The sequence below is a fragment of the Coffea arabica genome, chromosome 3e (genome assembly GCF_036785885.1).
Source record: "Coffea arabica cultivar ET-39 chromosome 3e, Coffea Arabica ET-39 HiFi, whole genome shotgun sequence".
Taxonomy (NCBI): Eukaryota; Viridiplantae; Streptophyta; class Magnoliopsida; order Gentianales; family Rubiaceae; genus Coffea; species Coffea arabica.
In genome coordinates this window covers 43,996,319-44,011,396 of record NC_092315.1, presented here as the reverse complement: position 1 = coordinate 44,011,396, position 15,078 = coordinate 43,996,319, and the positions used below count along the sequence as shown (strand labels likewise).

Here is a 15,078-nt window from a genome sequence, read left to right as displayed (position 1 = left end):
CATAATCCTCAAGCATTTTAGTTTGTTCAAGACATAGAAGATGAGTTGTAGTACTCGAATTCTTTTGTTCGTCATGTTGACCAAATTTGCTAATATTCTTTTTTTTCCCTGTTCTGAGAAACCTTAATCATTGCTAGCCCTCAAAGTCAATAACTTGGTTCCATAGGAATGTTTGTTTTCTTTCTTGAATGACTTTTGTCATATTACTAGTTGTCGTCAAGTTGTCCGTACACATTAGTGTTATTACATCGCGAGTGAAGAAACAGAAAGTTCGGATACTTACGGATACGGGGTGCAACCGTTTGTGCCGGTTGTATTCATTTTTCAGAGCGCGTAACTTTCATTGCACACGATGTAACTTACTTTAAACACAAAGTAATTTTACAACACTTTTTTGTGAGCCCCACACATGGCGTGAAAATCGAGTTACATGGTGTAATCTGAGCCACACAAATTTTTGAAGCCACATCGTGACCGTGAACCTTCAGGAACGGTTGTCACTGACAATCGTTCCTGTCCCGTATCCGATACTTCCACTAACCTGTAAAAACTGTCATATCTTCCTTTTTGGTTTCTTCTAAAATTATGTCACACATAAAATCAAGAAAAGCTAAATTTCTACATACTAAAGTTACAAGTTTTATGAGATCATCAATTCACTAATGGTATGATCATCAGTTCACTGAACGTATGAACTGAAGGTGGAGGGTGTAGAATCTCTAGATCATCAAATCCATCAAACTATTTTCTTAAGGTGGACAGGCGCAGATTTAAGTCCCTTTCAATTTAATTTGGCATAGTTGGCACCCAAAAATTCTCTTTAGTGCCATTGCTGGTCCCACCTTCTATTCAGTACTTGTTCAGCTACGCGATTGGAGCAGAATTTTCATACAAATGGTGCGTTTGCTGTAATTCTTTCAGAAATTGATAACATGTTCACAGTTGTGATTGTATTCGTATATTAAGTTAGTGTATATGAACAAAATCTATGTGTACAACAAAGTAATATTAGCCTACATTAAATAATATAACATTCATACAACTACATCAAAACTATAGCTGTCAAACAAACTCATTTAATTAAATTTGCCCGTACCCGTCCATGAATAGATGGGTATGGGTATCTTAAATTTTTACATATGGGTATACCCATCAAATCCAATTAACCCATTTAGAATTGTTTTCCTCCAAACCTCTTCTCTTCCCCCCACCCATTTTTTTTTTCAAATTTTTCATTTTGCCATGATATTAACTACTTTTGTTTCATTATTATTATTATTTGTTGGTTTTATCGTATCATTTTATTTTCTCTTAGTTTGTTAGCTTGCTCATTTCTCAACATTACCAATTTATGACAAGTTTTATCCTCTTTTCTTACTTTTCCAAAATGAAATTTTAAATTTACACACAAAAAAATGCTAGAGATTCAAAATTTTTGGATTAAGTTTTTATATTACCTTTTATAGTACTTAGTTCAAATTTTTATATTCTTATTGTTTAATTATTAAATAGTATGTAAATTTGCGACATAGAGTACGGATGAAAAAAAATTAATAATTAGGCTTATTGAGCATTATAAGTAAATATTTAAAACTAATGATGGGTGCAAAGGATGATATAAATTGATAACTTAGTTTGTAAAAATGAATTTACAAAAAGTTAAAATAAATAGGTTATAAATGGGTAATTGAGTTGCCCAATTTATTTTTTGATTTACCCATTTATACCTATCTAATTAAATTGGTATAAATGGGTTCACTCACTTATACCTATTATCCATTTTACCCAACCTAAACCCGCCCAAATCGCCCATCCGCCCAAATCGCCCATTTTGGCACCTCTAATCAAAACCGCAACTGTGTACCTATCCCAAACCCTTTGTTTCCACTGCTAGAAAGACCGATTGGCATGTAGAGGAAGTTAAAGATAGTGGAACTGTAGGCACATGCTCAATATTGTGGGTTTTGGACATGTATATTTTTCTTTCCACTGTAGGCTAGAAATGAAAAAAAAAAAAAAAAGAGTTAAATAAACTGGATTTATACAGTCACCCAATGAAATTAGAATTCTCATTCTTATTAGCATCTTCGAAACAAACTTTCTTTCTTTTTTTTTTTTTCCGAGTTGTATGTGATATTGTTAGTCATCAGGAATTGTTGAACCAGAGCTGTAAGTGACGTCTTTCTTCTGATGGAGTTATCTTGGTGTACTAAATTTCCAACTTAAGAGAAATTAGCTTCGAAAATTTTGAAACTATTTAAATGGGATTATTTTGGTTCCATAAAAGATTTGACAGGTTTAATAAGCACATTAGAAATTTCTGACATCCATTATGTGCTATTTCAACTTAAAATTTATACATGCCTAACTCAAAATTGAATTCTCTCTTTAACAATTAATTTTTCAGGATGCCGTCCTGTTTACCAAACATTATTGGGGCCGTAATAGCGCCTGGTGTTCAAGCCATTAAAGATGCAAGCACGTGTTTGAAAGACAAATATGATAAAGTGAAGAAGATTAAGCAGAACTTGGATAAGCTCGAAGACGAAGAGAAATCGCTTGGTGCTACCAAATCAACATTGGAGGAAGCAATTGCGAGGAACAGTATTGACATGGAACCAACCGAAATAGCCAATACTTGGCTTGAGCAGGTAAAGGAGAGGGAAAGAGAAGTCCAAGAACTGAAAAACAAATATCTTCATATCCATAAGTGCCTTTGCGGGATGTGGCCATTCTATAAGCTTATGAAGCTCAGCGAAGATCTAAAGGAGAAAACGGATGAGCTGAAAGAGTTAAGAGACAACATTGACTTGCAGAATGCATTGAGGGAGAAGCAATTCGAGCCAGGGGAAATAATGCTTGGTGGAGATGGAGATCATATCCCTATATCAATGTCTGAGACGGTAGAAGAGCTGCTGAAGTGGCTGGATGATGAAGAGGTGAGGAGGATTGGCATATGGGGAATGGCAGGAGTAGGAAAAACCCGTATCTTAATGCACCTGAATGACAAAGCATACCAACTGGGTAAACTCAATCCCATTATATGGGTGAAAGTTCAGAAAGAAGGTGCTGTCAATTCGAGCCAGGGGAAATAATGCTTGGTGGAGATGGAGATCATATCCCTATATCAATGTCTGAGACGGTAGAAGAGCTGCTGAAGTGGCTGGATGATGAAGAGGTGAGGAGGATTGGCATATGGGGAATGGCAGGAGTAGGAAAAACCCGTATCTTAATGCACCTGAATGACAAAGCATACCAACTGGGTAAACTCAATCCCATTATATGGGTGAAAGTTCAGAAAGAAGGTGCTGTCAAGAACATTCAATCAGATATTTTGGCAAGGTTAAAGCTAGAGGTTCAACACATGGACAGGACAGCACATGTTGCACACAAAATATCCATGGCCCTGGAGAAACTTGACTATTTATTGCTTCTCGATCAATGTCCTGGAGATATTGATCTCAATGAAGTGGGAATTCATCACAAGCACAAGGGAAAGGTAATTGTTGCATCCCGTGACAAACCTGACTGTGCTGCAATGGATATTCATAGAGTATTCAAAGTGAGCAAGTTGTCTGATGGTGATGCAGAGGAATTGTTCAAGGAAACTGTGGGTGACATTGCAGATCATCCGCACTTTAAAGGAATAAAAGAGCAAATACTCAAACAACTAGGTGGTCTCCCACTTGCAATCAAAACTATTGCCAGAAGTTTAAAAGATCAGCCGGAGGCCATTTGGTATGATACATTGACGGACTTGCAATCTCCGAAGAACTTTGGTGATCAATTTGAGGAACTCATCAAGGCTTTTGAGTTCTCTTACAAGAATCTACGTGGGAATGATTACAGGAAGTGCTTACTTTACGGGGCATTATTTCCACCAGATTATGAAATTGACAAGGATTACTTAACCGAATGTTGGATATCTGAGCAATTTATTTCTGCCACTGAGCTACCTGGAGCAGACACTAATGTCCAACAATTAAGGCTATTTCGAGACAGAGGACACAAAATCCTGCAAGCACTTACAAAAGCTTGTCTATTTGAGTGGTGTTCCAGGTCAAATTTTCTCACCATGCCTACTCCTTTTAGGAAGATTGCACTGACATTTACCTACCCACAATAAGAAGGCAGCAGTAGCAGCAGCTTACTTGTGAGAGGAGAAGAAAAATTGTTTAATCCACCAGAAAAGGAACATTGGATAGGCGCGAAAAGGATCTCGCTAATGTGCAACGGATTCAAGTCCTTGCCAGAATGCCCTGAGTGTCCGACTACCACAACACTATTGCTCCAGAGAAATGAAGAGCTGGACACAATTGATGATTCTTTTTTTGCTTCCATGGTGCAGCTCAGAGTTCTTGATCTCCATCACACCAAAATAGAATCACTACCATCATCTATCACCAAGTTAGTTGAACTGAAATCCTTGTATCTCAATGAGTGCCGGGATTTGGTTTCACTACCCGAACATCTTGGAAAACTTACCAATCTCGAGATTCTTGACATCCGAGACACAGGCCTGCAGAGCTTGCCAACTGAAGTTGCACAGTTAGTAAGCCTGAGGTGCCTGAGAGTTTCCTTTGTTTACGATCCTCTCATAGCAAGGTCTAATGGGGATCATAACAAAGAGGATAATCAGCCACGACGGATTATTCCCCATAATGTGATTGGCCTACTTTGTCATCTTGAAGAATTGACCATCATTGTCGATCCTAGAGAACAAAGCTGGAATGACATTGTCACAAGTGTTGCCAAAGAGATAACAAACTTAGAAAGTCTGACTACACTTTTCATCTACTTCCCAAAAGTAGAATTCCTCACTACTTTCATAGACGAAAGTTGCTCCAGGAGATATTGGCAAGATAACGGTTTAAGAGCATTCAGAATCATAGTTGGCTCAAATGGGGAAAACCATAACAAGGGGTTACATAGTTCTAGAGGACCAGCTGAACGGCACCTGAGATTTTCTGCAGGTGAAAATGTCTGTTGTGAAGCAATTCAAAAGGTTCTCAGAAGGTCCAGTGCTTTTGAATTGATTGGCAACCAAGACACTAAAAGTTTATCAGACATTGGAATTGACTGTATGAGGTCGTTGGCAGTTTGTGTAGTAGAAGGCTGTGATCAGATCAGCTCCATCATCAGCTGTGGCTCTGATGCTGCTAGGATTGTATTTCCATTCCTTGAGAAGCTACATCTGGTTAACCTCAAGAGTTTGTGCTGCATATTGGATGGTTCTGTCGGTACCCAAAGCTTCTCCAAATTGACAAGCATAATAGTTCTTGAATGTCACAAGTTCAAGAAGCTTATTTCACTTGGAATGGTTAAAAATTTGGAGAATCTCAAGCATCTGAAGATTCAAGATTGTTTGGGGATTGAAGAGGTGATAGAAACCGGGGAGATACAGCCGCCCAATGGAGGATTGCCCAACCTTACTGGCTTCCTGCCAAAATTGGAGATTCTGGAGCTCGTGAATCTTCCACTTCTGGTAAGCATATGTAAGAATGACTCACTAGATTGGCGTTCCTTACAGAAAATAGAGATCATTGATTGCTCCAAGCTAAATACTTGGTCAAGAGGGATGTACAATGCAAAGCATTTAAGAAAGATTGAATGCCAAGAACGCTGGTGGGGTCGGTTACCTGATGAAGTTAAAGGGCAGCTAAAGAAGAGGTGTTATTTCATCTGGGAAGAAGCACCTTCTGTTTATTACACACCAAGGGAGGATGGAAGTCATCAGCCTCCTGACTTGCGAAACCTGTCTGACAGATTGGAGCAACACCGGATGCGCCATGAAGATTCAATCTCCCAAGGAAGCTCATCAAGGAGGTATAGTCCTTGATTTTCCATTCGGATGTCCTCAGTGGAAATATGAAATGATTTCCTCTTTTTCTCTCATATTTCGTATGTTAATCTCAGTAATCGTGTCCTAAAACTGATAGATGCATAAGTTCTTCAGCTAGAATATATGATCTCCAAGTGATCTGTCAATTTTACATCTCGCAAGCTCAAAGGATGTGATAAACAACCTTAGACACCAATCTTGAGTTTCTTACTTCATGTTATATTTAGTTTTTGGTATGATTCATAAGCATTTTGTAAGAATGAAGTAGAGATTTTGCCATCTCCTTCGCTTCTACATATGATCATGACTTCCATGATAAAATGAAGTTTGTCATAATTAACAACGTGTAGAACTTCACTGTAAATTTTATTCAGCGTACTACGAATCAAATATTTTCTGCACATACCGTTGTGCATCTAATTGAAGGTTAAGTGTAAGAGATTTCAAGTAATTGTTTTGAGAGAATTGGTAGACAAATATTTTGAATGGTTAATTGCGATTTAATCATGCACATGCAAATGCCAAACATGCAAACAAGTTCTAATTATTGAAAACTATGAGAAGCGGTCCTATTATGGATATTCTCATACAATTGCTTTTGCCATATTGGTAAGCCCCAATTCCCCATCTTCATTGCAGAAGTAGTAAATAGTAAACAACACCATCAAATGCGATTCGAATTTTCTAATAGTAATCTGACTCTACCAATTCCAATCACCATCAGCCCCAACAAACGCATAAACATACTCATCCTCTGTATAAAAATATTAAAGTCTTGGGATAAGCATCACTATACTCAGTGAGTAAAACATAACACTCTTGTTAGATCAAGTGTGTTACATACATGCATACATACATATATATATATATAGGGAAAATCGTTCAAAACGTCCCTCACATTTTGTAAAATGATTTTTTTCGTCCTTCACTTTTAAAAGTATAATTTTATATCCCTTACAAATTCACATTGATCAAATTTGGTCCCCACCTAGGTTTTCAACTAATTTTTGTCGGAATCCATCATGTGTCTTGCATGTGATCATTTTTTAAGGGCAAAATTGTCAAATCAATTTTACACAATTCAATCCATAGTCCTTCATATTTTACAAAATGAATTTTTTCGTCCCTCAAATTTCACAAAATAAACTCTTTTATTCCTCATATTTTACAAAATGAATTTTTTCATCCCTCATTGATCATGTGTATAAATAATTTTTTAAAATTCACGTATGTATTTATTTGATTTTACCTAAGTAATACAAATAACATGTGTATAACTACAATTAGCCTATTTAGACGAAATCAAATAATTTGGACATTGTCGAGTGTTTATATGAAATTAAATTTGGACAAAAAATAATCAAACGAAAAGTATGACAAAAAAAGTATGTAATTGGCACTTTCAAATTTTAAGACAATTATAAGGCAAGTAATTCAACTGTTAGTCTTAAATGTAACGAGTAAAAATTTTAGATTTAAACTGCAATTCGTTAGCATGACTATAGAATTCGAGTTAGGACCCATTAATTAGATGATTTTATTATACAACTCAATAAATGAATTGCTACCAAAAGAGAAAAGACCACAAATATTGAACAAATTCACATCGTGAAATCAAATAGATATATGCATGGGTTTAAAATAAAATTGTTAGTTTTAAACCCATGTATATATCTATTGAATAGCAAGTGTACAATTACAATTAACCTGTTTAGGTGAAATCAAATAAAGATATATTATATGCTATTCGTACTATTCAGGTGAAATCAAATAGATATATACATGGATTAAAAAAAACTATTCATGCACACTGTCAATAAGGGATGAAAAATTCATTTTATGAAATGTGAGGGATGAAAAATTCATTTTGTGAAATGTGAGGGACAAAAAAAATTCATTTTGTGAAATGTGAGGAACTATGGATCAGATTATGTAAATTTTGATTTGACAATTTTACCTCTAAAACATAATCACGTGTAAGGCACATGATGGATTCCGACTAAAAACTAGTCAGAAATCTAGGTAGGGACCAAAGTTGATCAAAGTGAATTTATAAGGGACGTAAAATTATATTTTTAAAAGTAAGGGACGAAAAAAGTTATTTTATTAAATGTGATGGATGTTTTGAACGATTTTTCCATATATATATATATATATTCATACATTTGCAAATAAGTGTATACAGAAGCACACAAATTACACTAAGATAAACCATTCTTTGCACATTTGTATAACATATAAATATTCATTAAACATTTATCGACTCTTAACAGTTACACACCTTTAACGACGCTGAGTACTCAGTCTAGTGATTAACTTCACTAGAACGGGAAGTCAAATGAACATTCGGAGTACACTTTGACCATTATTGCAATTTACTTTATTTTATATTGATATTTCTAAGACAATAACCCCTATAGATTATGCCGTGACCTTTAGAGCCATTACATCAGCATCCACATTCACTCAAACAATTCATGCTACATTGAATAAACATTTACATTTAACATGCCATATACATATAACTTTCATAGTAAGAAACATTTAGGTGCGACAAATATAATCATACAAGTTCCATTTTCATATGGAAAGTAACACTTCATTAAACATTATAAAAGCGTATTTATGAAAATACAGAGTGAATCCCACTCACCTCAATTAACTTGATAGGAAGTCCTACTAGGGTTCTTGATCCTTGCCTTCTAACCCTAGAGAAATGACATATAAATCTATTACTTTACTGCATTGATCATTCAACATTTATTTTTTAAATCATCCCTAGAGCTGTGTAACCATAGGATACTTAACATTCCTAAACATGTAAAATTTCTATATTTAACATTTCCCTTTCACGTAAGCTTCCCATTTAGAAAGTTTCCCTTCTTAGAAGGTTACTATTTTGGTAAGTCTTCCTAACTTTGGATAGAACCCTAATTTACAAAGGTCCATATTCTTGGAAAGTCAATCATTAAGGAAAGTTTAGTGAAATTAGCTGAGTCTTTATTTTAGAAAGGTCATGCATTTAAAGAAGTCTTTTAATTAGCTTAACCAACTAGGATGCCACCGTTATTAAGTTACCGTTTGCAGGCCATAACGATCATAAAATGACCTTGATATAAATGCAATTATTGTTGTGAATTAGTAGTAACTTTGGTACATTAAAGGTTTAAAAATTAGCCTTAAAACTAAATGAGACATTTCTGAATAATACATGATAATTATAAAAAGATTAATCTTTTATATACTGACAGTGTATATACTTTCGCCATTAGATGCATGACACATAATCTGAATTCAAATTTGAAACTCTAATTTTGCATATATATCGTATATCCAACCGTGATCGTGTATATATACATCGTCAGTATATATAAAATTTACTCATTATAAAACTAGGCTGCTAATTAACAATAATTACTTTTAATGATCAAAATGATCATATTACTTTTCTCAAAAGTACATGTAACCGGTGACATCATTAATGAAAGTCATAGCAAGGTGTTTTTTATTCTTGAATTCTTCCTAAGCATACTAATATGCAAGAAACCGAGAGATAGTCCCTAGTTATATTCTTATAACTTGATCATGTAACTAGTCAGATCTATTATTAGTCTAACTCGATGCTTTAGAATTCGTTGAATAAGAAAGAAAGAAAAACTCATATGGATCACATTATAAATCAAGACTATTGGTCTATATTAATCAAAGTGGTATTATAAAGCATTTGCGAGGTACTGAAACTGATGGTCAGTGTTCAAGCCACGAAAACAAATATTAGCATTCTTAGTCTTTAATATTCTATTAATCAATCATGATAAAAACGATAGTTTGGCCTGTTTAAATTGTGGCGGATGTGAAATAGAAAGCATGATAGTTCTATGAACTTGTATTTGAACAACGGCCATCCATGATTGGAATTATGAGATTTGATAAACTAACAGTTAATAACTCACAAGTTCTTCTAGCATAATTACGATCTATCAAAGCATGCTTAAAGAAAGGTATACTAATTTAAGGTTCTTATTAATTTGTATTAAAGGATTTAAATAAAAAAGATTGCAGTAACAGATTTGGCTCCATTCTTAATGCATGTACAGAGCCACATAGGACAATGGAATCATGTTCGCAACTTTATATTATTCATGCATTCTTGAGCCTCCAAGTAAACACTACATTCAATGGCCAGTACGTTCTTAAAGTAATCAGTAGTTTGCTAAAAGTGAAAACTCAGGCAAGTCAAACTTTGATTTACTACATGACATAAGAAAGATCATCCCATGAATTAATATATCTATGATTTTCAGGTCGGCTGCGGCTACTACTAATACCACTAGATTTGATCAAGAAAGATGCTTAACTGACTAATAACGCATAAAGCCGACAAGTTCGAGTTCTTGCTTGACAAATTACCGCGATGGTCGGCCTTCCTTCTCCCTCTCCTTGTCAAGCCCCTATCGCAAATGTTTTCTTGCTCTCACCCTCAATCTCACCTTGTAACGTAAGAGAAGAAAATAAGATTTAGGCTTTGTGTTTTGAGTATATAAATCCCATGCTAGAATTTATAAACTTTATTTTGGAGAAAACAATGTTATAAAAAAAAGTAATATGTTAATTAGTTGATTGAAATAAGAAAAAGGAAATAATTTGATTGATCACAAATTACTCGCCTTACTAAATATGTTATGTCTTGTTAAGAAAACTAAGAAGAATAGAATGTGATCTTAATAGCGATTATATTCATTGAATCTTGTGGCAAAAGAATTTGACTAATAATATTATTTAGTAATATGGTAAGTGAAAAAAAAAAATAGGAATATTACACACATTCTATCACGTGTCAAAATACTTGGGGCAAATTACACTTTACTCCCCTATGATTTAGCATTTTTGTACATAATTCCCCTATAGTTTCGAAAGCGATACATCATGATTTAGATCAAAGCATCAAAGTGACGGAAATAATCATTCGTAACGGAACCTATTAAAATGTTGAAATTACGCTTATTTAAAAATTAAAATTGTTGAAATGATCAAAATATATAAATATAATATACATGACACACTAATCCCGTATGATTTTATAATTTACCATATAACCCCCATATGATATAATGCTTTACCATATAGCCCCTTTTGGTTTTTAAAATGTACACATAAGGATTATAAAAAAAAAAATTAAATGTCCCATAGTGTGGGATTCGGAGTGTGATGGTAATCATTGTAATTGATGGCCACTCCTTTTATTAATTCAGTGGGAAAAAAATTCCAATGCAATATATATATATATATATGTGTGTATATAGAACTTCAAACCCATTCAAAATTAACTTAAAAACATTAATCATTTTTCACCTTCATGACCATGAGGAAGCACAAAGGTGTTATTGACGAAACAACGTACAGAAGTACTAGCTAGAACAATTTTTATCACCCCCCAGCATGGAGACTGTCCTCGTTTGTCCTTACCCAAGTGCAGCTTCTATACCAATACCCCAAACATTTGTACCCATAACAGCCGCAATAATTGCAGCCTATGTCCAAACCACAAGCAATTTGACTGCACTGGATTTGTTGCATCAGTTTTCTGGAGATTGTTGTCTTCAGCGTTTCCGCTTCTGTTGTTTCCATTGTTGCCATGGACAAATTAGCTGCGTATAGCTACATATCCCCAAAAAAAGAAAAATTTGACAATCAAATTGGCTTAATTTGTTCGAAGATGAGGAGGAAAAAAAAAGAAATAAAATGAAAAAAGATTTTAGCAATCGACCTATACTTTACTTGATTATTTTAATTTTGAAAAAGAAAAAACTTACAAGTTGCAAAGGTGAATAGAACCATGAAGAGAATGAATGTGGCTGATGTCTTTGACATATTTGCTGTTTGTGATCTTTGGAGAAAACTGGGGTGTGCTGTGGAATACATTTTGGCTGAATTTATAGTAATGATCTTGACTGATGTTCATTGTAAAAAAAGTTTAAGATATCAATCGACAAATTTTATAATTTTGGTATGATAGGAGCCACATGCTTAAATATGTATATAGAACGTGAAACGAATCTTACACTTATTCACTTTAGCAGCACAAAAGGATATTTTATTTAGAAAAAAAAAAAGTTAAACCTTTGCCAAAAAAAGCTGAACAATTATCCACAAAATAAAAATTGTTAAAGCAGGTGTTATAGCAGCTTTGGAGAAATTAAAAAAATAAAAAAAGAAAAGAAAAGCAGCTTTGGAGGAAATAAAATATAATCAAGAAAAATGACGAATCATGAAAAGTCGTTGTTAACTATATTCTATTCCAGAGGTAGTTGAAAATGCAAATTGGAACAAGCATGAAATGAAAACATGATTATTGCATGGTGATGACACAAGTAGTGGATCCAATTAAAATCGTTGCCTCAGGATATCAAAAAGCAGCATACCACAAGAGAACATTAGTGGTAGCAGTGTTCGACTTAAGAGAAGAATTTAGTTTGCTAGAGAGAGTGAATTTTATCTTGGTCACCGAGTAATTTTACTTTTTCTCACTTTAGTCACCGACAAAGTGTATGCTCAAATTGATTTGTGAATTTATCTTTTTTTTTAAGTAGAGAGGGGTGAGTGAATTAAACCAAGCTATTTTAGTATTTAGTTTTCTAATTTCTTTTGGTATCTTATTTGTTTAGTTTCCATATTAGATTAGGAAATCTCAAGTCAATTTTCAAATAAGTTTTGGTTTACAATTATATTTATTTTAGGAAGTTTTAGAACCTATAAATACTACTAGTCTAGTAGGTTATTAGGTGAAGAGAAGTGATGTGGAGAGTTGAGTTGAGTCTAGAGATTAGACTTGAGAGAAAATCTCATAGTTGAGATTTGTGAGTTATCGTGAGTGAAAGGCTACGACTTAATATTTGTTTGAGTTAAGTAAATTATTGAGTGTTTGTTCTCCTCCTCTTCTCACATATTTTTTATATGTGTTAGAATTGCTTCCACTGTGTGCACAGGGATTCTTCATGCTAACAAGTGGTATCAAAACTCTAGGCTTTGATCCTAGGGCTTGTTTGTGAAATTAAAATATGGATCCGCATTATTTACCATGTTGTGGTGTATTTATCTTTAATGGTAAAAACAATTTTGAGAATTGGAGGCCGATGATGAAGAATTTTTTCAAAACTATTAGAGTTTTGAAGATTATCCAAAAGGGGTTCATGGAACCTATAGAAGGCACAGAATTATTAAGGGATGCAGTTGAATAATTAGAGAGGAATAAACAGTAGAACTACAAGGCATTATACTATCTCCATACCCAAATCCAGTCACATGTAGCCAAACAATTCATACACGTAAAGACAGCGAAGGAGGCATGGAAATTTTTAACAAATTCCTATGGTCATGGTGAAGAAGAAATTTGTGATGAGGAAGAAGAAAAAGAAGTTTTTGATGAGGCAAAGAAAGAAGAAATTGTAACAATTGTCGATACACATGAAAATGAAGAAATTGTTATTGAAGAAGAAATTTCTCAAGTGGTTGAGAAAGAAAGAGAAATCATTGATTGACGTGCGCGGAGTATACATATACAATTAAGCTCATCCTAATCAAATTTTACATTTATAAACTCCTAAATACCCCACACGCGATTTATCGCAAGTATACGAATCGTGAGCGAGTATAGGGTATTAAGGGTCGATCCCACAAGGAAGATTGCAATTACCAGTACTACTAAACCTTTTCTATTATTTAGACTATCAATGAATTATAACAAATTAAAACCTACTGAAATTATGCAAGAAAATAGCAAATGAAAGCTCCTTAGGTTGTGGTATCCCTAACTACTCATGCAAGTGCTATAATTGGATCATTGAATACTACTATCTAGGCTAGTTATGGTGTAATTTCCTTAAACATGTGAAACCTACTTTCGTAGTGAATCAATTATACTCATAACTAATCCATACCTATTCTCATGGTTATGAAATTAGCTACAAGTTCATTTCTTCAGTGAAATTACATGAAATGAATCACTAAAACCACATAGATGCACCTCTACTTTCGTGAGTGTACTCCCTATGTTTAGCACTTCTTGAACTAGTGTTAAATCTCAATTTTCATTGCAGAAACAACACCTTAGATAATCATAATTAATGGTACCAGATTAATCATGATTTAAGGAGTCAAAGTGCTAAATAACTTGCTCAAATCATAGCAATCAAATAACCAAATAATAAACACTAACAATCATAAAAAGTTCAACCAAACCCAAGGTATAAACTTTAAAAATACATAATGAACACAAAATCCAGAACTTGTATATTAACTAAACTTGGAATCAAGTACAAAAGATAAAGAGTTTGGAAGGAATACAACCCTTGTCACATGAGCTTTCTTCCTTGCCTTCTTCATCCTCCATCTTCATCCTAATCTAGATAATAAACAAGAATGGACAAACTATACAACTCTATACTAAGCTAAACTAACACTAGGGAGATGAAAGAACTACATTTCTGCAACTTCAAGCTTCTCCCGTCTCTCTCTCTATTCTATTGTTGGATCCCCAATCTTTGGTCTCCCCCCCCTCTTCTTCTTGCAATGAATTTTGGCTCTTTAATGATGAAAGGTGGTCAAGAAATGAGGATTACATCTCCCTTTTACAGCTGGGAATGTTTCTCACATGTATAGCATCACATGTGAGTTGGTGGAGGTGAAATTGAGTTTTCCGCATAAAGAGCAGACTTCTCTGACCACAATCCGGCCATAAATCTGGCCTTAAATCCGGCCAAATTCCGGCCGGATTGATACAGTGACCATTTGGTCACTTCTGGATCAATTTCCAGCTCTGCTCCGATTTTGACTCAATTTCAACTGCATTTTTCTTGATGATAAAAGCTGATTTAGCTCTTGACCAAAACATGAAACTTGTAACCTTTTGAGTTAGCTTTCCAATGCATCAAGAATCACCTCATTTTAATTTGTGTGGGCTGAGAAATGACCGAAATACCCTTACCTGCTCACTGCCCTGTTCCAATTTCGACCAGTAGAAATTAGCTACTGTAATTCGGCTTTTTGACTTGGAAAACCTTCAAACTGGATTCAGATGTCTTCACCAAAGTTGTAGATGTATCTCTTATCTTCAAATTGGTTCAAGAATCATCTCAATCCGATCATTGTAGCTCAAGTTATAGCCAAAATACGAAGATGTGTCAAAACTGTCAAAATGCGCAAAATTCCACTAAAAAGTGATAAAATCCTCATTTATT

At 34.3% G+C, this 15,078-nt stretch overlaps 2 protein-coding genes across 2 annotated transcripts; both read left to right on the top strand.

Moving 5' to 3' along the window:
• Positions 1 to 3,094: 3,094 nt before the first annotated feature.
• LOC113737677 (probable disease resistance protein At5g43730) lies at positions 3,095 to 4,126 on the top strand. The gene has a single exon (XM_027264870.1). The coding sequence runs from the start codon at positions 3,095 to 3,097 to the stop codon at positions 4,124 to 4,126; it is 1,032 nt and encodes a 343-aa protein (XP_027120671.1).
• Positions 4,127 to 4,225: 99 nt separating this feature from the next.
• On the top strand, positions 4,226 to 5,839 carry LOC113737676 (disease resistance protein At4g27190-like). Its single transcript, XM_027264869.1, has one exon. It carries the CDS (start codon positions 4,226 to 4,228, stop codon positions 5,837 to 5,839), a length of 1,614 nt encoding a protein of 537 aa, XP_027120670.1.
• The last annotated feature ends 9,239 nt before the right edge of the window (positions 5,840 to 15,078 follow it).

Excerpts from the sequence above, each read along its gene's own strand:
- LOC113737677 (XM_027264870.1), top strand. The coding sequence starts at position 3,095 with ATGCTTGGTGGAGATGGAGATCATATCCCTATATCAATGTCTGAGACG.
- LOC113737676 (XM_027264869.1), top strand. The coding sequence starts at position 4,226 with ATGTGCAACGGATTCAAGTCCTTGCCAGAATGCCCTGAGTGTCCGACT.